Below are 23633 nucleotides of genomic sequence, written 5' to 3' on the forward strand. Positions count from 1 at the left end.
ACTATTGCGATACTTCTCACTACCGCGAAACGACCTCCGAAGATCAGTCGTCCATAATTGCGCCAATGCAGGCTCGAGAGTCTCCGAGCTTGCCCAAGAAACGAGTCCAAATGCCTGATCGCTGAAAGGGCCCCCACCATTCTCAACGTGCGGCGTCCATACACGCGCCAACAGCACCGCCGTCATGGAACGGCATAAGCGACGTATGATCATGTTGGAGCGATAACTCCAGATCTTGAAATCTCACAACCGACCACAGGTGACCTACGCGAACAGAATGCAAGAGCTTGGAATGGCGAGAAAGGTGCTTGAAAATTCTCACGTGCAATCACTGTCGCTTCTCACAATGTCCTGACACGAGTTGAGCAGATGTCCTCTCGGATGAGCAGCCGCTTGACTCCAGCTTGAAGAAGAACACCGCATTCATCAAACGACTCAGGCTGGCCATAACCGCATCCAACACGGCAACATTTTTGCAGGAGATTCGCACTCTATCTCTGCATAAATACCTGACCGAGGTCATCTCAGCATGCTACGAAGGATTGACAAAGCTCAAGGGAGCAGCAGACATCTCCGCGGGGGTCGAGATCGTCAGTGCACTACACCAGCGTTTCGGTCCGGAGGAGTTCACGTGCTTCCTGGGATGGTACATCGGTCGTGGATTGGCAACACCAGACAAGGTACAGCTCAAAGCGTTGGCTCCCGAAGTACGCGAACGTGAGGAGAAAGAGCGTCTTGCTCGCCAGAGAGTCCTGTTGCGGGTTGCGACGGAGCTCTGGCTCGTAGGAGTACTGAGGAGTCTCGACGATGTCGCGAAACCAGAAGAAGCAGGCAAAGTGCGCGATGTAGGGAAAGCTGTCGAGGGTACTTCCAAATTGAAGTCAGGAAGCGCGCGGCCAGACTCCGCCGATCCGGAACCATTTCCACTGGAAGTCTTGAAGGATATGCTGGGCCATGATCGTGAGCATGTCAATCTGCCACTCGTGGTGCTTTTTGTGAAGACATTCGCTTGGGATATCCTAGGATCGAAATCTGCCAAGCAAGAGGGTCGTCAGGAGGTTGCGGAAGATGGCACGACGAACGCATCCGGAGAGGCGAATGCGGAAAATGACGACGGCTCAGCACTTGATCCACCTTTGACGGAGCCACCGCTCAGAGCACGTTTCAATAACATCCTGGTTCGATACTTTGATGACGTCAAAGATCACATCGTGAGAGATCAAAAGCATCTGACGACGCAGAGCAAGCGCAATGCAGAAGCATATGTTAAGTCAGGCGAGGTATTTGAAGACCGTCAATCAAATTACGAAAAGCTCCTCAAGGCGCAAGAAAAGCTGATTACTAACGCGCAAACGCTGGCGGAAGTCCTCGGAGTCGATATGCCCGATCTCTCTGCCAAAGACACTACAGCTAGCGCTTTCGAGGGCAGCATCGGACTAGTCAAGACGGGAGAATACCTACGAGGTCAAACTGAAGGCGCTGGCATCTGGGAGGACGAAGACGAGCGCCGCTTCTATGAAAACATTATTGATCTGAAGGATCGAGTGCCGGGAATCCTGCTCGAGGATGGTAAAAAGAAAAAGGTTGATACAGATGAACAGGTCGGCAAGAAGATCGACGAGACTGCTGAAGCTGAGAAAGCTGCGGAGTTGAAAGCGGCCGAGAGCGACGAAGGTTCTACGGCTATCGCCAACAAGACCGTCGGCGCACAAGTGGACGCGCTTCTTGCCCGTCTTCTGGAATTGGTCACCAAGGATCAGGTTGATCAATTTGCGATCGATTTCTGCTTCCTCAACTCAAAAGCCTCTCGCAATCGTCTCATCAAAGCCATGGAGGAGATCCCCAAAGGTCGAAGTGATTTGTTGCCATTGTATGCTCGCCTGATTGCCACGCTAGGACGGCATCTCCCAGATGTCCCACAGTCCATCATCTCGTACCTTGATGACGAGTTCCGAAGCTTGCAACGTCGAAAAACGAAAGACTTCTTGGGACAGGTGCGAATGGTCAATATTCGTTACATCGCTGAACTGACCAAGTTTGGTGTTGTGCCCGAACATGTCATTTTCCACTGTCTCAAAGTCAGCTTGGACGACTTTTCCAGAATGAACATCGAAATCATAGCGAATTTGCTCGAGAACTGTGGACGATATCTTTTGCGCAACCCAGAGACATCCCCGCGGACTGCGTCCTTCCTAGAAACGCTCCAACGGAAGAAGGCTGCACAACATCTTGGACAGCAGGAGCGCATGCTCATCGAGAATGCCGTTTACTATGTCAATCCCCCTGAAAGGGCGGCGATCCTGCAAAAAGAGCGCACTACCCTCGATCTCTATGTTCGAAATCTGGTCTATGTTGATTTGAGCAAGAAAAGCCTGGATAAGGTCATCAAGCAGATCCGCAAACTGCATTGGGAGGAACCTGAGGTAGTCGAAATGCTACGTAAGATTTTCGTCAAGCCTGGTAAGATTCGTTTCGGCAACATCTATCTTCTGGCGATGCTGTTAGCTGCGCTCTATCGGTTCCACACCAGCTTCGCCATCACCGTCTTGGACGAAGTCCTCGAGCGCGTCACTGTCGGTCTTGAAACCAACGACTTCAAGTTCAACCAGCGACGTATTGCTGAAGTCAAATACCTCGGAGAGTTGTACATGTATCGCATCGTTGACTCGGCCCTGATTTTCGATACTTTGTACAAGGTGTTGAATTACGGTCACGAGGGAGGATACGCGCAACCTGGCAAGATCTGTCCATTTGACTTACCTGACGACTATTTCCGCATCCGACTGGCCTGCGCTTTGCTTGAGACTTGCGGTCACTGTTTCGAGAAGGGTGCGGCAAAGAAGAAGCTCGATTTCTACCTGACCTTCCTTCAGCTATACATCAACCTCAAAGACCCTCTACCAATGGATATGGAATTCGTCGTTCAAGACACATACAACTTGTTGCGTCCGCAGTGGAAGCTCATCCTCGATGACGCTACAGAGGCAAGCAAGTCATTTGCTGAGGCCTGTCGACAGAACTACCACGATGCCGCTGCCGGCAAAGCCGTTGAGCCAGATGAACCAGAAGAACAACCCGATGACGATGGTGATCTTTCAGATGATGCTCATGCTGAAGGAGACGACAACGCTCATGAAGACGGAGCCAAATCTGACAGTGATGACGTTCAAGACGAGAACGAAGAGCGAGCAGCCGAGTCTTCGGAGGACGAGCGCATCGTTGTCACTCGCAAGGAGGATTTCAGAGATCCCGAAGCTGATGCCGAGTTCGATCGAGAGCTGGCTAAATTGATGGCTGAAGGCGTTGAGTCTCGGAAGTTCGAGCGCAAGCCTCTGCTGGATGTCCCGCTACCTATGCGCCGTACCACGCGCGAGGTGTCCTCCAACCACGCAGATGAGAATGATCGAGAAGCACCACAGCCTGTCAAACGGAATGACAATGGAATGATGAAGTTCGACCTCTTGAGCAAGAAGGGCAATCGCCAGCAGGTATGTAGACCTCGGATGGTACTCATGGAAACGTGTGACTACTGCTGACCACGAGAAATCATAGACTCGCCCGATCGATCTTCCAGCCGATTCAAACTTTGCGATTGCACTCATCAACCAACAGCAAGCCGAACGTGCCGAGCAACAGCGCATCAAGAACTTAGTTCTGAACTACGACCTGACCGACGATCAGACCGATGGTGAAAATCCCAATTTCCATTTCGTTATGTCCTCTAGCAATCGTCGTTCGTTACGCCTTGTGGGAAGTGGCTCGCTCAACCGAGGCCCCACAAGGTCTGATTCTCTCCCACATTCGAACAGACCTGCCCGCCGTCTTGCGCTTGGCGATCTCGCGTTCTTTCGTTGACCTTCGATCGTTTCTTAACACATGTTTCCATCCTTTTGACGTTCCATGGTCATTGCATTTACTTACGAGATATCTTTATCACAGGGCCCTTTGAAACAATTCATAATCAGCCTCGATATGACAAGTCGGGAAACACGCGCAGCAAGCAACGTGCTCGGAAACTGCAATTGGGAGATCTGGACTGGTAGGGAGGCCTACAGATTGACCACAGAGTTGTTGCTAACATCCGCACAGGACTTGATGTGTCATTTTCGAGACGGCTTCGAGGCTTTGCCCAACGCACCTGAGCCATTCATTTTTCACCCCATCCGATTCCATGGGAAGAGAGATCAACCACCGTCATCAATTCTGCTACATCTTCCGCATCTAGCACGAAGTCACCGACGCTACCACTGCGACGAGCTCGCCTGATCAACCACGGCTCTCCATCGACTTCCGCAACAACGCCTGCTGGTGGATTACAACTATCGAACGATCTCGGCTCACTCGGTCAGGAAGCACGTATGCCATCACGTCCTTCCTGCTGTATACTGCACAGTAGCGGAACTCGGGTGTGGCAAGTCCTCCTGGGCTAGTACGGCCCTGTGTAGGAAGAGAATTCCCAGGGCTGCAGGATTACGGTCTGAAGCCTGAGGAATACTGTCCAGAAAGTTATGGTTTCTATATGAGCTGCTGCCTGCCATCCAGGTAAAGGCACTGCTTTGGGACTACATCTGCCTGTGCCAGCAAAGCTGCAACGATCGACCGCTTGACGTACCTGGAGTTGGCGCCGATGCTCGCGTGCTCGCTTGTACCAATCCGGCAGAACGTGGACAGGAAAGCATGGAATCAAATAATCGCCGAATGATGGAGTGTGTCTTGTACTTGAGGGCCACCCAAGGGAGTATTCAAGTTCTTAGGAACAATTAGGTTGTATCATCGCTCGTTACTTGCGATCGGGCCCCCTCCCATCGCGCTCAAATTGAATCGCTATCATTTCATTCGAAATTTCGCTTTTCTCATTAGGTTTGAAGAATGTGATATTTACAGTCCAGACACAAAGGCCAACCTTAGGACTTCGCCCACACGTGAACTCATACACTTAGGTCCTGCTCTCTCCCCTCTATCTGATGCCATACCAAAAGCACTAAACCATTGGCAATCTCCCCATCATCGCCGCCTACGGCCCTGCCGTCGAGCTATAGTTCTGTCCCTGATGATGTATGGTCGGCGCCGCCGCTAGGACATCTCGGATCAGCGTCTCGCGTTTGAGTTCCTGCATGCTCCAGCTCTGTTGGCGGGCGAGGCCGGGCGTGAACGATGACGGTTTTTCCTGCTGGGGTTTCTGTTGATTTTGATGATGGGCGTCGTCGGGAGTGGTGCTGGTGATGGGTACGGCGCCGGTGGTGGGATTGCCCGGTAAGGACTGGCCTGCAGTGGCGGCGGCGTGGGCGTAGGAGCCTTGGGTTGCGTCGTGGGAGGTCTGCTTCGCCGTCTTGTCTTGGTCGTCGTCGTCGAGGAGAGCGCGCGTGGCGAGGGTGGTGGTGGACGGGAAGGTCTGGGTGCCTGGTGGCGGGATAGTGGCGGAGGTGGTGGTGGAAGACATGGTTCTGGTATTGACTTGATGAGGCTTAGATTGTAGATCGAAATCAATTGGTATTGATGGTTGGAGAGGCCTTTCTCCGTTCGACCGAATCTGTAAGGCTTGCAGTGGTGGAGGGGGCAGTCGTCCACGTCACAAATGGTATGGATGATGCTCACTGGCGATCAGTGCGAGACTGATGTGATGACAGAAAGTGGAGAATGGTGAATGGATACTTGAATGCATGTACGTGTGCGTCGGTAAGAGGGTCTCAATCGTCAGGAAGCTTCTCTCTGGTTGTCAAGGTGCTACGGTGGAGCTCAAGCTCCGTACATACTTGTACGATGGATGTCCTTCTGCCAGGAAAGAGCTGCCTCGACGTGTGTTCATCCTTCCTTCAGTATATGTACTCTGTGTTGGCAGTCATGAACTGTTGGCATCATCGTTCGCCTGCAGCCCGCCTATAGTGATTACGACCACGGCAAGCACTCCTCAGCTTTACGTACACTTACATGTACCGCTTTACCGACAGGTGACGGACCTTTCTGTCTCGTATATTTCACATCGACACCTCGACCAGATGCCGCCATCAACCACACCTGGACACCTTTGAAGGCCGCTGTACATATCGTCACGCACAGAAGGATTCCGGCCAACAGTGGCGATTTGAGCGGAAAGGAAGCATATCACCCGCACTTTCTCCCTTCCAAAAATCCGGTCATCTTCACTCACAGCGCTGCTTCATCGCAGCAGACGCCCGGTAAGATCTGGTGATCACCTGACACTGTCAGAAACTTCGGTGTGCTGTGCGACGTCTTCGCAGCTGTCTCTCGCCCGATTCGATCGTTGATTGAACTCTGATCGCCTGGGGTTATGATAAGCAACGTGATGGTGTTCAGACTACGCGACTATTTCCTGTAGGAGACAGACTCGATGGAAGTGCTGGGAGACAGCTGGAAGGCGCCGTTGCATTGCTAGTACCTTGAGCGGGATATGCAAGTCGTGGCAACAGGTTTTGTCGAGGGTCGGAGGTTTGGCAGTCTCGCAATTGGGCACAATTCGTGCAAGCAAGTCGGTGTTACATCACTGAGGGATGCGGAGGACAAATGGTTACCTAGGGAGCAGGCTTGTTTACAAACTTCCGGCTTGGGACATGCGAATACCTACCTCTCCCCATATAATCAAGACAGGTACTTGCTTTGTTAAGCATACCAGGTGACAAGTCTCGAGTCACCAGTATTGCTACCCTTGTTGATTAGAAGTTTGAGTGTACGTAGGTGAATTGAAAATATCAATTATCAGAAATCGCTGGCCTCTCCCTCCGAATGCCTTTGAAGCCGACTCACCGTGTCTACAGCTGTACGAGATTCGTGGCGTGAAATTGAGGACAACACTTGGATCATTGGCGGCAAGATAAAGCTCGTCCGTGGGCCAGCTCCGCTCCTCGATTCATCTTGGATTGATGACGATGGCACTTATTTCACCGCATTCGAAGCGGACAAGGAAGACATAGATGCAGCAATACAGCACCCGGCTCCGAAGACGCCTTTCAAGCTGGTCTACGATGCCTGGGATGCCCACGCCGTTTGGCAAGTCGGCAACGCTTTCGTCAAGATCACCATCATCGCCGGCCCATTGATTACAAGGGAATATGTCACGCTCGCAGCCGTCCACGCTATGCTTGGCCTGGGTTTCCGACTTCCAAATGTGATCTACCACGACGAGAAGGGAAGCCGTTACTTCTTGATCATGAGTAGAGTAGTGGGAGAAATATCACACAAGATATGGCCTTCATTGAGCGTCGATGAGAGGGGTGATTGCGTCGGTCGTGTCGCAAAGCGCTTGCACACTCCTGACGACTCACGAAGCATCTGACATGGGCGGAGTTGACGGAGGTCAAATCCCGAAATATTACTTGGTGGCAAAGCAGGAGTCCGGCAGCGCAGCCAACTTCGACACTCAACTTCAGCTTGAAACGTGCAAGGCGCTCGGAATGGACTGCCCAGGTTTTGTTTTCTACTACTGTGATCTGGGACCGGGAAACATCCTGCAAGATCCCGCTGATGGTTCGATCGGTGTCATCGATTGGGAGTGTGTTGGGTTCTTGCCCCGAGCATGGATCTTGACCGAGTTTCGTGTCAGTGGTGGACACGATTTGGAAGCACCCGGTGATGGATACGATCAATTCGACTATAGGGTTCGCCTGATCAGAAAGCTTCTTCAAATGGGCTTCGATCATGTTGTAGAGCAGTGGTTGTCTCTGGGAAAGTCTTGAGTCAAGGTAGCTGGAATCACCTCCAACAAGTCTCTAACCCAAACCCTACCTGTAAGGGTATAGGTACCTGAACAAGCCTACATCCTTGTGAAAAGCTGCCGAGAACATGCATTTTGGTGGTCTCGATGTCCTGCAGTCTTCCTCTCTCATAAGGGGATTGATTCTGTACATGGAGCTTTTACCTTCGGTAGAAAGGATGAAAACAGGTCGAGACGGTGATGATCGGTAAATGACACAGAGAAGTGCCTTGTCTCTGCTCGCTTTCTGTTCCTTCATGTTGAACAGAATTACGACGACAATCCCGTACTCTGCACTGATATTGTCCTGTATGACACTGCGGTACTGTGACTATGTCAACGGTGGTCGTGTGTGTATGCCTGTCTGGTACAGGCGTGGGCATACGTGTGCGCGTTTCATGGGTTGGTTGGCTGGCTGGCTGGCTGCCCCTTTCATCTGTTTCGTCAGTGCGGCCAAGGCCTCTGTGCTTTATTAACAACAATCCCGCCGAAGCAATTGGCTCCTTTTGGGGGCCGATCGAAATTTGAGCTGGTACTGGAGTATCTTATTGCTCTCCCTCCGCCTCATGGCGCACCCAACCCCGACCGCGACTAGACAATCCTCAACACTGCCTCATCTTGTCCTGACGGTGACATTAATAAAAATAGACAGATCCTTTTGAGCGGGCAGGGTCTTTACACGAAGGAAGGACCGTTGAGCATCGGGAAGTCGGTGTAGAGTAGCGCATGGAAGATATAGACCGATCTCAGATGGCCGCCGCCGCATCCCTGCGTGCTGGACACTGTATTTCTGACTAGACGGTAAATTGAAATGCTCGACAGACGCGATGAAAAAAACAACAGAAGGGTGCGCCTCCACGTGTGCCTCGCAGCGGCATAATTAGTGCTGTAGAGAGTACTTGTGGTCGTGTCGGCGTTGGGCAATGATGCATTGAGAACCATCTTCCCATAAATTATGATGTGCACGGGGTACATGATACACCACCGTCTCATCTTTCCAGTATACTACAGTATGTTCTCCGCGATCGTCTGAGGTGATTGATTGAGCACGCGACACTCCGAGTATCCGTCTCTTCAAACGGTGCGGTTCGTCGTCAGGTTCGTACTCGTCAGGTTCGTACAGTACACGCTTCCGATAGCACCTGGATGGCTATCCCGTTGGATGGATCACTCGTATTCCAATGATAATTTCGGACTGCCAGGTGTGTTTGATGTAGCATAATAATTCCCCACCTGGAGCGATTCTGGTCGGTGAGCACGCGATTGTGGTCAATTCTTCGACACTATCCGGAAAAGAGAGCATCTATTTAGAGCTTGGTTCCTAATCTGTCCGCTTGGACTTGAACGGCAATAAAACAAACAGGGAGAAGGCTCATCTTCCCGTCGCCTTTCTCTAACAAAATGCAGTATGTACTGACTGCATAGGACATAGTACAATATTCTGATTCCAGGTAGATTTCCTGCGCAGTGGACAAATTCGGCGTAGTCGGCACGTTGGTGCCTCCAAAGCAGTCCGTCAAACTTTCTTCTGGGCAATTTTGGCGTACCATTTTTCATTCGGTATGGACGACATTGATATTCATCATCTCGCTATAATAAATTCCCTATGGAGAAAGGGGAGACAGAGCCGCGTCAGGGCATACGACGCCAGCAAATCTCTGTATCTTCACATACATTCCGGATAGGTGTGTGGGTGTCTACGGGCAGGAGGTCATATGAGTCCAGGAAAAAGGATGAAACGCCGTCGGGGTATCGATGGGCGGTGGCGGCGGCACCTCTGACCCCATTCCGTCTCTTCTTTTCCCTGTCTTCGTTCCATGTTGTTCCATATCTGCGCATGCACGCGCCGCCCACCTACAGCAAGTACGTCCAGTTCACCCACACCCACCGACCCACACCCGTTCCCGTGGACGACTCGAGTCGATGGTTAGGTGCGTAAATGGGAAATGCCGCCAACAACGCCTTGCCAGCACGTTTGCAGTAGTCTGTACTATATTCATCGCGGCCAGCGAGAGTGGAAGAGTCTATTGTACACGGACGATCGATGGGTGGAGACGGAGGAGGGTCCACGCCGACAACACATTCTTCGATAATTATCGTTATCCACTACGACTTGATTAATACACTGCCAATTGTATTATTCGTGGCGGCTCTCCGAAATCATCTTCTTCTCGACTACTAATGAAGCACGACAATTGAAAAAAATCAAAGGCGATCACCAGGTATCCGTCCTCCAGAGCATAAAACGACCATCCCATATCATCACAAATCATCGCACCCGAGAACCTTCGGATCTTCTCGCTGTTGAACTGTGTCTCCTCCGATCTATCTCATTATTTTCGCTCTCAAGGATCACCGATATATCGGACAAGCCAAACCCAGCTGTCTAGACTACGCGTCTGATCTCCACAAGCATTGCTTCATCGCAACATCGAGCATCTGCTCCCACTCCGAGACTTCCATTCTTCCTTCGCCCAGCCCGCACTGCATTACGCTGCGCTGCACGTGTCTCATACTGCACAGCCTGATCCGGAAACTTTTCAGACGATCACGGACCTCTTTCAGCGAAGAATGCAACAGACGACATGTTTCCACCCTCGCCAGCTCTCAGTTTTGTCGACTCCCTTGACGGCATCGAGGATCTAGAGGCATACCTCGACGCTCAACCTGCCCTATCCCAATTTCCGACACCACCACCTGGTGTGTCCAAGAACGGGAAAGGCCTTGCTCGGATCACTGCCACACCGGCGGGCATCGTGACGCAGCAACTACTACAAAACCTCGACGAGAACCCTTGCAGTATTTCACATGATGACCGTATGTTTGCTTTCTCAATTCAAATCCGTCCATTTCCTCTGTTGGAAACAAGCAATTGCAATTCTCGGTCTGGTTGGGACTATCACGCTAATCTTGCAATCTGAATAGATCACACAGCGGCTACAACGCTTAGTGAAGCGGTGAATTTCACAAACTTATCTTCACCAGAAGATATTGATCTTATCCGACTCCTGCTCATCCGAGCAAATCTATCTTTGGAGATTCTCGTCATCGCCCTCAACATCCTCACCTCATACCGGCACCGCCAGGAAGCTCTAGCCGCTGAGCAAATTCTCCCACCATCATCGTTATCATCACATCAGCATGAATTTACGAAATCGCCTTCCCTCCTCATCACCTCAGCTCTCTCTCTGGCGGTGTCCTACACGACAGATCAGCCTCCTCCCAAATCATGGTGGGTCCAACACGTCGGCGGGTCCACCTGGCCAGGCCAGAGTCTGCACGCCGCCACGTTGGATATCCTCATCACCCTCGACTGGCGCCTTCACGCATACAGCTCGAGCGGGAATCTGCAAAGCGGGAGGTCCGCGCTCTTACGTCTGGACGGTTTGGCCCAGGGGAGGTCGACAACCGCGGGAGCAAGCTCGAGACATCGTCTGAAAGTGGACCTCATGGAGCATGGTCGCCATGGTGATGACGGTCATCGAGATCTCGGCCTCGGACGCGGCGCTGATGGTCGCCGGACAATCTGGGAGAATGGCCAGATCACACCCGGCGACGAAGAGCAGTCGGTGCTCTCGAGGTTCCCCTCTCGCGCAACCTCGGTGACGTCCCTGGCTGCCGGGACAACGACGCTCACGGTCCCTACCACGACGTGGAAAGCCGGATCACAGTTTCTGCCACTCCTGTGAAGGATTGTGGTCGTCTTCATGGTCGGGACACGCTTCTTGATCTGGTGCTGAAAGGCCTGGACACAGATGTCACGAATCCGGGCATGTTTCCCGCTGCGACCTTGACATCCGATGGCGGTCCGTCGTGTGCGAGACGTGCGATGTTCTCACACTCTTCTCTCTTATCTGTATGCGCTCAAGCGAGATACCTCTATGCGTTGGATTCTGTTTTTGGATATTCACTTTCGATCATCATTATCATCATAAGCGAGGGCGTTTTGGTCAGGCGGCAACCGGCGTCCTTTCACATCGATTCGGGATGAGGCCTCGTAATCAGAGATCGATCACTTTCTTCGACTCTGGTCGCGCGTCGGAGCAAACCCATTGTTGGGAGATGGTCAATTCATACTTGGCCCATTGGCTTCGACAATTTACATTAGCATTAGCATTAGCATTGGTACTTATATAACATGATGGCATTGATTCTCTTGTATCAGTCATGGTCGTCATCACTTTTCCCGCCTGCGATCAAGCCACGGAGCTCGATATGACATGTCCTCGTCCGAGAATAGCAAAAAGCACATTGAGGAATTGACCATCACGAAAGATCACCAGAGATGGAAAAAACGTCTGACGACCTCGCAATGCTTTGAGAATAGTACACGAAAGACAAAGTCTTCATCTCGTCCATCGTTCTGATTGAAAGAAAGGGTCAAGGAACGGATACTGGTCGCCCGACCTCGACCTCCAACAGTCTGCTCTCCGCCGGCCTCCTCTCCACCAACCTCGTCCATCTCCTCCGCCTCCACATCCCAAACCTCTCCGGTCCAACCACGCTTCCAAAGTCCCTCCTCTGCGCCATCCTGTTCTCCCCTGAAACCCCAGCGCCTTTCCCTTCGCGATCGAATTCGCCCAGCTCCCCCGTCAGCGTGTTCGCCGCCGGCGACAGACTCAAGCTGTCCAACAGCGAGGCCGTCTTGGCCGCCTCGCTCGGGTCCTCCGCCGCTAGATCGTACACCCATCGCTCGCCCGCCTCCTCGACCGCGACGTCCGCGATCAGCCTCTGCTCCACCCACTCGCGGCTGAACAGGTCCAGCGCCCACTTCTTCTCCGCCCAGGTCCAGCCCGCGGGGGGGAGGACCTCCTCGAAGAAGGCGGTGCCCTTCGGCCGGCGGCTGGAGGTGTCCGCGACCACGCCCCCGCCCCCGCCGCTGCCCGGCGCGGGGGCCACGCGCCGCTCGGGGCTGTGCGGGTCCCAGGGCGTCGCGCAGAACAGCCAGGCCTCCCACGTCGCGCTGCCCGGCTGGAACTTCTGCAGTTCGAAAATCTCCACCTGCCGCGCCTCGGGCGCCGCGTCCAGGCTGATGTCGGCGTCGATCCACGCCCGCAGGCGCGCGAGCCCGGTGTCGAGGTGGCCTTGCAGGCCGTCGAATGCGTTGCTGGTTTGCAGCGCCTTTTGGACTTCCGGATGGGCGGAGAGGACGGCGGCCCAGCCGCCGACGAGGGCGACGAGGTGGTATGGCACGACCCAGGTCCCCAAGAGCGCGGCGGCCCCGAGGGTGAGCCCCGCGATGAAGAGCGAGGAGCTCAGGCGCTCGTCGCCGAAGTTCACGAGCGGCGTGATGGCGGTGGCGGCGGCGTCGTGGCCCGCGGAGAAATCGCGCATGGAGTTCTGCAGGTCGCGCATGTTGTGCCAGAAATCCCGGCTGACTTCGGGCGCAGGTTTGATGCGGGTCGCGGGAGCGGTCGCGGGCCCGGCGAAGCTGGGTCCCATGCGTGGGTCGTTGGTCGGCGTGGGATGTCGGGAGACGAAGTTCGGGAGCATGATGGCGAAGAGGAAGCAGGCCAATGGAGGGATGACGGGGATCAGATGCGGTTGCAAGCAGAGTAGAGTGTGAGCGGCGAGGAAGGAGAGAGTGTGTGTTGGATGGTGCCAGGTGAAGAGCCGGATCATCATGTCTTGAAATACGAAGACGACGCCGATGCGTGCGTTGAACAGCCGGAAGTTGACCGCCATGGTGGCGAGATTAAACTCGGGACGCCCACCGCTGCCGTCAGTAGATGGCTGGACTTTTTTCTTGTTGCCGCCGAGCGAGGGATTCGCCGGAGATTCGTCGTCGTCGCCCTCGTCGCCCTCGTCGATGGGCATGGCTGGGAGAATCTGGCTCATCACCTGCGTAAGGAGGCGATCTTGTATGCTTGTGCGACGGTCGCTCGATGCACCGCTCATGACGGAAGGGTCTCGGGAGTAGGAGCCGACCATGGAGTCGCGTAGGCGATTGGCTCGTTGGCGCCATTTGCCGCGGCCGCTCATGGTCGTGTCTTGGGTAGTGACAGAGGCGGCATCGTCGTCATCGTCGTTGTCATATCGGTCAGGATCGGTTTGAGTTGTCAAGGGAGCCAACTGTGGAGTCCGTATGGCAGACGTGCTTTTCGTCGATGATGTCGGAGTTGGCGCCATTGTGGGCCGAGGACCCGGGAAAATGCGCACGACGGTGCAGTGCGTATTAGTTTCTTGCTTTGCAGTCAAAGAGATTTCGCTTGTCGCACTCTTCAAACGCGAAGCTCGTGAATATTTTCTTTCTTATTACATGTCGTGTACGCGAGTCAGGATCTATGTACGGTATATCACACGTCTAGGCAACGATGGCTCGAAGACACGAAGAGAGGTCAAAGCCCGCACCCGTTCGGCTTTCGTCGTCACAAGCTCGGCTCTGAAGCAGGGCGTGACGTCTTGTCCCACATGCCCGGAATTGGCCCCGGACCATCCAAATTCCTCTGACATGCCTGTGAATATTTTCTGTCTCACGTTGCCAGTATCGTTGGACAGCCACGGCTGCTGGAGCGAACTGTGAGGCAGGCGTAGTGTTGGGTCAACTTCCTCAGGTAGATTAAATAGACATAAAACAGGAATGCTGGGATAAAAGGCTATCATGGCATATGACTGTTCAAAGGCCACCAAAAAGCACAATGTGTAGTGAGAGAAGCAGGGTCAATAAAACTCCTAAATTACGCTGAAGAGGCCGAAAGATACCTCTTCCAGTCGCGAACAAAATTCACAGAAACACGACAACTCCACTGAGGAGCACTCTTACAAGAGGCGAACATTCAATCACCACCTGCACATGAGCGCCCTCCAGATTTAGATAGATCCAGTCATCAGACTCCCAATCTTCGCCGTCGAGCTCGATATCGGGCTCGAGCCTTCTGACCCCGAGACCTCCGACCCGTACCCACTGTCCCGTCCCGCTTCATCCCAACCGCCGAATTTCCGGCCAATGTCTACGCACAATCGCACGACGATTTCCCGTTCCAGGGCGCCGATCACTCCGATCGAAGGTCCCGAGTCATGAATTGTCGACGAGTAACCCGGTTCATCGTCGTCGCTGAGGGCGTCGGATGCAGTGGAAGGGGCGCCGGTGCCGATCCAGACGCGGAGACCGGCCGCGAGGTTCTCGATGCCATTGATGGTGGAGCGGGGAAGAAGGGCGTTCTGAGCTGGACTTTTTGACGTGACGATGGTAGCGGACGACAGGTTGCGACCGTGGCTTTTGTTGGGCCTGGTGTTCTTGCCGTTGCCAAGCAATCGTAAGAGACGGTAGGTGGCGACGGCTGTAAGGAGGGAATGATGCGTAGATGGAAGATCAAGGTTTGCGAGAGCGTCGTGGGCACGGGCGCGGCTTGAGCGAGCTGCGTCCGATGATGGCGAGGTGGAAAGAAGGGAAACGAGCTTCGCCAACGTGAGTGCGGTGCAGATATCAGGAGACGCAGGTGTGTGAGGGACGAGATTCATGCCGATGCTGGTAGTTGAGTTGGCGTTGTTTTGGGTCGTTGATGGGACTTCGGACGATAAGACGGGCAGAGCCTCCAGAGCGGCGACGATGTTCGCATCGCGGTTGGAGCTGGATAGCACGGCCTTGGCGGCCAGTGCGCGCACGTGGGTGTGCGACGCAGGCGGTGCGACCCGCAAGGCAAGGCCAATGTAGTATTCTGTATCGAGGCAGGAAGTGCCCGTCGAGGCGGCTCGCAGCCTCTCTTCCGGCTCGGCAGATGCGAGAAGAGCATCGGCGAGCGTGGTGTCGAGGGTGGCGTTGGCATACCATGCAGCGACTGCATCTAGAGGCGATCGGATGGCATGGTCCTCAACGACACTGTCGCGCGCCGGGTTTGCAATGGTGCCGTGCGCGCTTGGTTTGTTCCACGCGAGGTTCCACGCACGTTGAATCATCTCGTCGCTCAGTACGTCGTCACATTCCAACTCAAGCAACATGGCGAGATGATCGGGGAGCACTTCCACCTCATCATCATCGCCCTCGTTGGGCCGACCTTGTTGCTGTGCTTGAATGAGATCCTTCTGCAACTTCCGTGCCGAGTCCCAATAGTATGCCCCGACTTTCTCCGTGAAACGCTTGAAGCCAAAGAAGTTGCCATAACCGATATTAGCAAGGTCCCAGAAGAAGACACGGAAATGTACAGCCTTTTGCATGAGTCGCACAGGTGAATCGGGTAAAGTTCCACTCTCCATGAGCGTTAACAGGAGACGGTAGTAGCTGACTTGAGCATCGCCACCGGCCAGCTGCGCATCGATAGCGATATCCCATGCCTTGAGACGAGCGGCCTCTTCTTCTTTGCTGGTGCCGGTGATATTGGTGAAGGCTTCGGAACCGATAAGCCTCCTCACGCTCAGTTGAATCATCTTTGCGCACACCGCCACGACTTCGAGCAAGAAATGTTTTGGCACCCAAACTGATTGAATTGCAGTAAGCCAGGCTTTCCGTCGTACCTCAACTGGTGATGCCAATGATGGCGCCTGAGGAAGTCTGACAGCAGATCTGGTCTTTTGCTTCTTCGACGCGGTGAACGAGAGGAGGAAAGGCGCAAAGACGTAAAGCAGGACGCCAATGACGAGAGCAACTTTGATGAGTGGTAGCGCGGCTTGTCGAGCAAGGGGCATTCCTTCACCGCTCCACGACCGTCGGAAGAGTGATAAGGGCACTCCAGCCAGGGATCGATCAGAGGAACCGCCGCCAGAAGACTGCTGTTCGTTGACGCCCTCCATGACCATGATGCCGGCCATTGCGCCAAGCATGACCTTGTTGGCAACGCCGCCTTTGGACTTGAGGGCTTTGGGTTTGTTCTGCGCATCCACGGGGGCGTTCGGGGGACGAGCATACGTAGGTGCCGCTTGTTGTGACCTGTATTGTTGGGACGTGACCGGTTGGGTGTAGCGTATCTGCTCAGAAGGGACACTCAAGAAGGAAGAAGGTCCGGATTGCGATGCAGATGATGCTTTCCTGGAGGAGGTAGAGCCTGGCGATGAACCCGCACTGTGGCTACCATCTCGACCCAACGCCATCTCTACTGCCGCCAGGCGAGCCTTAAGTGTTGCCATCTCATCGGCCATTTTTTCATTGCGCTTCTCCAAATGATGGATGTACTCGGTCGCCTTGGCCATTACTGTTGCCTTGTTGAGCTTATGGGCTGCAGTCAATCCGTCAAGGTCTTCGGCGTCTTTCGCACGACCTTTGGCGCGCAAGCTAGGCACACTGTTTCGAAGTTCGATGATTTTGTCGTTGAGGTTGTTGCGGTAGCGTTTCTCAATAACATTGTGTGAGGTTTTCTTCACAGGAGGTTCGTCGCCATCTTGCATGATACCCTCGAGGAGCATTCCCTCTCCACCTCCCTCTGTCGGCGATTCTGCCTTTCGCTTACGTCCACCGCGCTTTTTGGGAGGTTCGGGTGACGTCGATGATACGCTGGATCGCTTGTTTGATGTGGATTCGGGAGAATTGGAGTAGCTGTGTGTGGTTGTGGCTGTAGATGGCGTAGCCAATAGACCTTGTTTCGGGTCCACGGACATTACGGATGATGCAGACCTCGATGTCGCATCCGTGGTGGACGGAAGATTCCAGCCTGCAGTATTTGTGTCGAGTCGGGGATAAGACGGTGCCTGCTGTACAGCTGTGAACGGTTCGGTATTGGCAAAGTCGAATATGCCTGTGGACTCGTCCTGATGTCCAAAGAGGAAGGGTTCTTGTCTGTAATCGTGATTCGGCTGGAAGTTCGCGCCATCATCGCCGACGATGAGAGGTGCCTGTGCCAGAGAGGACCCGAGGTTCTTATCGAAGAGATCGTTGCCAGCCGGGAATGCATGGGTCTGCATGGGCGAGGCATCTTTGGAGGACGTCGAGCGCGAGGCGGTGTCGTCTGGAGACGTTGATTCAGCAGCAGGATCCCAGCGCAACCAGTCCTCCCAATCCTCGCCGGTGCTTTGCATTTGACTGGGAGTCATATGAGAATCAAACATTGACAAGTCTTGCGACATGGTATTATGCCATGACGGATCCATTGGGAGGCGTGTGCGGACCACCAGGTGTGATCTCTCTGTTCAAAGCAAATTCGTGATGGCGGATGTTGAATATGACGCGACGAGGCGACAATGTATGTACGTGTGGATTAGATCGGGCTATTTGTCAACCGTCATCTGCGCCATCACAGTTTCGACACGGGACGGCAGAGTCGTGCGATGGGCGGTATATTCGTGCTGCCGTCGCCTTTATCCAGGAAGATCGGTGAGAAGCAGCTGTACTCAAATCGGAAGATCCGGAGTGCCGTTTGCGTGCGCAGCAGGTGATGCGTATGCGTTCGTGAGAAGGAGGTCGTGCTGTGCTGCGCTGTGTGCTGTGCTGTACCGAAGTAATTCCAAAATCGAACCACTTATTGCGATTATTTCCCAACTGGGCGAGCGCTGGGAGGGACTGCGCAGCAGAACCAAGAGACGGGATGCAGGGCTGCGGCGATGATTATGTGATGAGACGGGAGAAAGGAAGGAAACGCGGGCGGAACACTTCCAATCGAGCGACGAGGGGACAAAACGTATGGGGGGACACGGGGAAACCCTTCTCCCTATATACAGCAATGGCCAACGAATAAAATAATAATAACCACCACCGCATCAATGGAGCGAGGCGGAGGGAAAGAGCCGCGTATACACACTTCTCGGCTGTCCCTCTCGTCCTATTCCACATGTCCATAGGTAGTAGTGGTGTCAAATGACCATCACCTCGCTACTGAACCATGAAACTGTGCTAATGATGATGGCAAGGAAGAGTCGGATTCTTCCAGTCTATGACCCTGTCGACATATGTACTCGCTCGCGTGGCTCTCCGCTCCGACCGGGCCAGCAATCGCCGTCCTGAACCACCCTGGACTACGGTATGAAGATGAAAGCTAGATGGTTTGTCTGTCAAAGCGGGATCTCCAAGCACCGTCCATCATCATCTACCGATAAGGAGTGGTGGGGTGGAAGCACCAGTGCGAAGGAGCGAGGAAATGGAATTCTCTTTTCGGGGTGTCCCGCCTGTGATCCCCTTTGCCAATTTCGCCAGTCTCAGCGGCTGAAGCAACATCCGGGCGAGGAGAGGCCCTGAGATAGTATTGTACTAGACTTCTCACCTCACGATGGCTCATTTCGTTGTCCAGGAGTAGGTACTGTGGTAGGGCCGTTAGGGTTTGGAACCATTGCGGGCGGAATCTACCGCTCGAAAACCTACACATTCGCGCCGTGATCTCGAGCACGTGAGCTCACGCGTGAACCGTTCAACATACCCGTGGACATGATTGCTCACCGTCACCATCGGGGTTTTTCCCGCAGCGCCTCATTGGCGATAGAGTCCGAACTGCAATTGGGCTGTTGCGAACGAGCATACTTGATCTGCTTCCGCGGTTTTCCCTGTGTCTGCCACGACTGGAAGGGATACGGCGGAGCACTTTCGTCCCTGATGGTACCATCGCGGAAGAGTATACTCGGCCTTGCCACTAACTTGCCACATAGGAGGGAGCATGACTGATGGCAGACGCCGAACGAACCTGGCTAAGGAACGCGGTATAAGCAGCATGTGGCTATGACGAGCGCCTGCAGGGAAGAACTACTCTTGCTTGATAGCAAACATGCCCAGGTGCTATCGGTGGTCGGTATTGGCGCAATGTTGAACATCTGTCAATACACATGGCATGACTGCTGGAGCACACCTGCACCGTACGTTGTAGGCAGATCGCAGTCATGGTCGATGTCAATTCACCTTGCTACAGCGTGCGAGCTGCCATTCACGTGTTCGAAAATCAGTCTGGTGGTGAGTGTTCAGTCAACCACATGATCCGGCGAAATCATGACCCTCACGATGTATGTCGTAGTTAGGTACTGTAGCAAGGTACAGTAAGATCTTGGTATAACATCCTGCACACGATAGGTAAAAGTACCTAACGTGTGTAGAGTCGGCCCAGATCTCGGGGCGAGACTCCATAGACGCTTTGGTCGCCCCAGACGACTCGCCGTATTGCAGCCAGTCCCTCACTTGTGTTTTACAGTACAATTTGGCTCTTGCGGAGGAGCATATACTGTACCAGCCGACTTGTCCACTCGTGTCGATGAGTTGTACTGTATATCAATGACTCTCTCTGTAGGCGCGGCAAGTCGCACTTCGACGACCGTATGGACGTGAAACCGTGATTGGCAGCTACCGAACAACAATAATTTGACATCATCTTCGTCATGACTGGACATTGTTCTGGAATGTGGTTCTTTTTTCGGTTTCGACAGTCACGCGCGTGGTATGATTTCTAATCATGGAGCCAGGAAGACAGGCGGTGCTCGGAATGCTGCGTACATTTGCACATGAAACACTCGCTCGTGCCATTCGCAATGTGTACAGTATTGCAGCAATATGTATGCTGGTCGGCAAATATTCTTCCTCCGAGCGCAGATGCCCATACAAAAAAAAGTCGAGTCCGGGGACTGGAGACTGGGGGCTGGATTTGACCGCCACCACCGTGGACTTTAACCGCCGCCGCCGCCCTTGAACCGAGGCTGTTGCTGCTTTTCCGTCTCGCTCACACGTGGACGTCGTACTGTGCATATGCGACAGAGTCTCACCAGTCTCTAGTCCAGATTCTATTTTATCTACACCTCGCCGTCACCGGTTTTCTTCTCTCCCGTCTCTACACATCAACAACATCACACACATTTCATCATGGCAACCTCAAGACTTCAATCTGTTGTTTCGCAGTTCATCCCGGGCGTCAAGCCTTTGGACAAGATGTAAGTCGCTCCATTTCTAGTCCATACCCCGCTGTCGCCCACCGCTGTTCCGCGCGATCGCAATTGGGTCCCTCAATGTCAACTCCACCTTCAAGTATAGGTACTGACAGATATCCCTCGACTGCAGCCAACAGAAGAACCCCGACGATGTTGTCATCACCCTCGCCATCCGTACCCCATTGACCCGGGCTCGCAAGGGTGGCTTCAAGGACACACAGCTCGATGGCATCCTGTTCAAGCTTCTTGAGCAGGTCAACCAGCGCAGCAACCTGTCCCCAGCTCTTGTTGAGGACATTTGCGTAGGAAACGTGAGTGCAATGGACATGGCTCGGAGGACAGATTTGGCCTCGATAGAGTTTGATATACAGCACATGTGGAGCGATGCTGACCGGGGACTGTCATTTCTAGGTCAACGACCCCAAGGCCGCGTACTACGCCCGTGCTGCTGCTCTGGCCGCCGGTTACCCAGTCACCACCTCCGCCTCCACTGTCAACCGATTCTGCTCCTCCGGTCTCAAGGCCGTCCAGGACATCGCCAACGCCATCACCCTTGGCTCCATCGAGATCGGTCTCGCCGTCGGCGCTGAGAGCATGACCGACCAGGCTCCTCCGTTCCGCGCTTTCGCCGATGAGATCATGGCTGCCAACCAGGACGCTGTCGACTGCTTGATGCCCATGGGTCAGACCTCGGAGAACGTCGGCAAGGACTTCAACATCACCCGTGATCTCCAGGACCGCTACGCCGCCGAGTCTTACCGCCGCGCCGAAGTCGCCCAGAAGGCCGGCTGGTTCGACGACGAGATCGTGCCCATCACCGTCACCCAGGAGGACGGCAAGCAGTACACCTTGACCAAGGACGAGGGTCCCCGATGGGGCACCACCTTCGAGTCCCTCTCCAAGATCCGCCCTGCCTTCCCCGACTTCGGTGACAAGTCCACCGGTGGTAACAGCAGTCAGGTCACCGACGGTGCCGCCGCCGTCCTCCTGATGAAGCGCAGCAAGGCCCTCGAGCTCGGCCAGCCCATCATGGCCAAGTTCGTCGGCGCCACCGTCGCCGGTCTGCCCCCGCGCATCATGGGTATCGGCCCATCCGTCGCCGTGCCCAAGCTCCTCGCCCAGCACAACCTGTCCGTCGACGACATCGACCTCTTCGAGCTGAACGAGGCCTTCGCCAGCATGGCCGTCTACTGCCGCGACACCCTCAAGATCGACTGGGAGAAGATGAACGTCCGCGGTGGCGCCATCGCCCTCGGCCACCCGCTCGGCGCCACCGGTGCCCGCCAGATCGTCACCGGTCTGTCCGAGGCCCGTCGCCGCAAGGCCAAGGTCCTGGTCACCACCATGTGCATCGGCACCGGCCAGGGTATGGCTGGTCTGTTCGTCAACGAGCAGCTGTAGAGGGTGGAACCGGATGGAGAGGGGAAGCTTGATTTTGATATGAGAACATGGCATGACCCCCGAAAAGAGACCCGAATACCATATTTCGATTGTAGCAATGATGTAATTCAGGACATTCCAAAAAGGAGCAGTGACCAACGAGAAGTTTTTTTTTCGGGCTGGAAGAGTTTGTGATGTGAATGAAACATTATTCTCGTTTGAATCTATTTCCTAAAGGGCGTCATGATTGAATGGGATGATTGCTCATCTTCACATGTTCTCACCGCTGCCTCTTCCGCGTCCTCCTCGATGCCGCTGCCGATGACGATGCCGTCCCACGACCTCTCTTCGACCGCGAGGACCTCGTCGATCTCGGTACAGGTGTACTCGTCTGACTCTGATTCTCGTCGTCGTCGTCCTCATCGTCCTCATTGTCCTCGCCGTCATCCTCATCTCCTTCCGCTCCGTCGCCGTCTTCCTCACCTTCTTCCCCGTCGCCTTCCTCGTCGTCGTCTTCCCCTCCCTCGTCCTCTTCACCGCCGTCCTCCACCTCGTCTTCTTCGTTGTCGTCCTCTTTATCGCCTCGACTGCTCGCCTCGTCCGCGTTGCTCTCCGCCTGTCGCGTAGACCTCCTTTTCGGCCCACTCGCCGCCGCTGCAGCAGCTCTGCTTCCACCGCGACCCCTCCCGCGACCGGAGCCTCCTCGCCCACCTCTCCCCGATGGCTTCGGCGCCGGCGTGGGCGCATCGCTCGGCTCGACGCTGAAGCTCGGCGTGAAGATTATGGGCGGATCGTCCGCGAGATTTAATTCCGCCAGTCCGAGAGGGCTCGTGCTCTTCCTCGTCCTGCGCCCGCCGTTGTGTGCTCCTCCGCCCCTCCTTTTCTTCTGCTGCTGCTGATGTTGCGCCTCGTCTCCGCCCTCGATTCCTGTCGCAACATCCTCCTCCTCGTCTTTGGTCGGATCCGCGAATCTTTGTCGCCACATCAACCTGGCGAAATCCTCGTCTTTCGGTAGTGCGAATACGCTCGTCTCGATTTTATTCGCCGCCTCGCTGTATGCGTGGGAATCGTCGTCGTCGGATGACGACAGCTCGGCTTTGTCTTCTTCCGTCAGCAGCGGGTTGACCATCTTACTCAGCTGCCGGGCGTCTTCGCGCGCATCGAGCGCCTCGAGGTCGTAGAGGGTTTTGAGCTTGGCACGGATCCCTGCCGGCGAGGTGTGTCGCTGCCCGGGCGTGATGTGGTTGTTTTGGAGGAGCCAGTTGTGTAGTGCGAGGATGCGGAAGTGTTTGTGGATGCCTGTCCTGCGCTGTTAGCAGGCGGAATCTTTCTTCCATCGAGCGCTGGTTCGGCGGCGGTAGGGACGGCGCAATGGTCTTCAGGGTGATCGCGTACCGGTTGGTTTCCAGCGCATTATGCCCTTGAATAGGCCGATCTCTTCGCTATCGGTCCAGAGCTCGGCGAGCTCGCGCTCTTCTACTGTGGCATTGCCTTTCCTTCCCTCATCGTCTTGGTTCTCTTCTTTAGGATCTGCTGCTGCATTGGCTTGAGCGGGTGTATCAGGAGGAAGACTCGCTTCTGGTGAGGCCGCTTGTGATACTCGCTGGCGCTTCTTTGGCGGCATCGTGACTTTGCGATTAACGGTGTATGTGAACGAGATGAATATCAAGTAATGCGAAATAGCAATGCAATTGTCAAATACCTAGTTAATTCGCGATCGCGACAGGCCTCGGAATACTTACCTCTTCGCCGGCGCGGACCGTACCCTGCTCCGAAGATAGAC

At 54.4% G+C, this 23633-nt stretch overlaps 9 protein-coding genes across 9 annotated transcripts; 5 read left to right on the plus strand and 4 right to left on the minus strand.

The window, feature by feature from the left end:
• Window positions 1-277: 277 nt before the first annotated feature.
• K489DRAFT_369840 (ARM repeat-containing protein) lies at window positions 278-3855 on the plus strand (the record flags this gene model as incomplete). The annotated part of the gene is made up of 3 exons (XM_033603081.1): window positions 278-304; window positions 390-3488; window positions 3553-3855. 3 exons carry the CDS (start codon window positions 278-280, stop codon window positions 3853-3855), a joined length of 3429 nt encoding a protein of 1142 aa, XP_033460523.1.
• Window positions 3856-5014: 1159 nt separating this feature from the next.
• Window positions 5015-5440, minus strand: K489DRAFT_369841 (uncharacterized protein; the record flags this gene model as incomplete). The annotated part of the gene is made up of 1 exon (XM_033603082.1): window positions 5015-5440. The coding sequence occupies one exon, from the start codon at window positions 5438-5440 to the stop codon at window positions 5015-5017; it is 426 nt and encodes a 141-aa protein (XP_033460524.1).
• Window positions 5441-5841: 401 nt separating this feature from the next.
• K489DRAFT_409334 (uncharacterized protein) lies at window positions 5842-7691 on the plus strand (the record flags this gene model as incomplete). The annotated part of the gene is made up of 4 exons (XM_033607567.1): window positions 5842-5848; window positions 5949-6176; window positions 6774-7229; window positions 7285-7691. 4 exons carry the CDS (start codon window positions 5842-5844, stop codon window positions 7689-7691), a joined length of 1098 nt encoding a protein of 365 aa, XP_033460525.1.
• Window positions 7692-9392: 1701 nt separating this feature from the next.
• Window positions 9393-10061, plus strand: K489DRAFT_197360 (uncharacterized protein). Its single transcript, XM_033599580.1, has one exon. It carries the CDS (start codon window positions 9464-9466, stop codon window positions 9827-9829), a length of 366 nt encoding a protein of 121 aa, XP_033460526.1. The 5' UTR covers window positions 9393-9463; the 3' UTR covers window positions 9830-10061.
• A 232-nt stretch (window positions 10062-10293) lies between these two features.
• On the plus strand, window positions 10294-11397 carry K489DRAFT_369843 (uncharacterized protein; the record flags this gene model as incomplete). Its single annotated transcript, XM_033603083.1, has 2 exons — window positions 10294-10525; window positions 10634-11397. 2 exons carry the CDS (start codon window positions 10294-10296, stop codon window positions 11395-11397), a joined length of 996 nt encoding a protein of 331 aa, XP_033460527.1.
• Window positions 11398-12145: 748 nt separating this feature from the next.
• Window positions 12146-13729, minus strand: K489DRAFT_304546 (uncharacterized protein; the record flags this gene model as incomplete). Its single annotated transcript, XM_033600514.1, has 2 exons — window positions 12146-12270; window positions 12328-13729. Coding segments are annotated over 2 exons (1527 nt in total), but the record flags the coding sequence as incomplete, so codon positions are not given.
• Window positions 13730-14581: 852 nt separating this feature from the next.
• On the minus strand, window positions 14582-17227 carry K489DRAFT_302246 (uncharacterized protein; the record flags this gene model as incomplete). Its single annotated transcript, XM_033600448.1, has 2 exons — window positions 14582-14874; window positions 14920-17227. Coding segments are annotated over 2 exons (2601 nt in total), but the record flags the coding sequence as incomplete, so codon positions are not given.
• A 3178-nt stretch (window positions 17228-20405) lies between these two features.
• Window positions 20406-21871, plus strand: K489DRAFT_409338 (beta ketoadipyl CoA thiolase; the record flags this gene model as incomplete). The annotated part of the gene is made up of 3 exons (XM_033607568.1): window positions 20406-20473; window positions 20601-20781; window positions 20882-21871. 3 exons carry the CDS (start codon window positions 20406-20408, stop codon window positions 21869-21871), a joined length of 1239 nt encoding a protein of 412 aa, XP_033460530.1.
• Window positions 21872-23077: 1206 nt separating this feature from the next.
• On the minus strand, window positions 23078-23525 carry K489DRAFT_379484 (uncharacterized protein). The gene has a single exon (XM_033604660.1). The coding sequence runs from the start codon at window positions 23472-23474 to the stop codon at window positions 23229-23231; it is 246 nt and encodes an 81-aa protein (XP_033460531.1). The 5' UTR covers window positions 23475-23525; the 3' UTR covers window positions 23078-23228.
• Window positions 23526-23633: the final 108 nt, after the last annotated feature.

The sequence above is a fragment of the Dissoconium aciculare genome (genome assembly GCF_010015565.1).
Source record: "Dissoconium aciculare CBS 342.82 unplaced genomic scaffold K489scaffold_5, whole genome shotgun sequence".
NCBI lineage: Eukaryota > Fungi > Ascomycota > Dothideomycetes > Mycosphaerellales > Dissoconiaceae > Dissoconium > Dissoconium aciculare.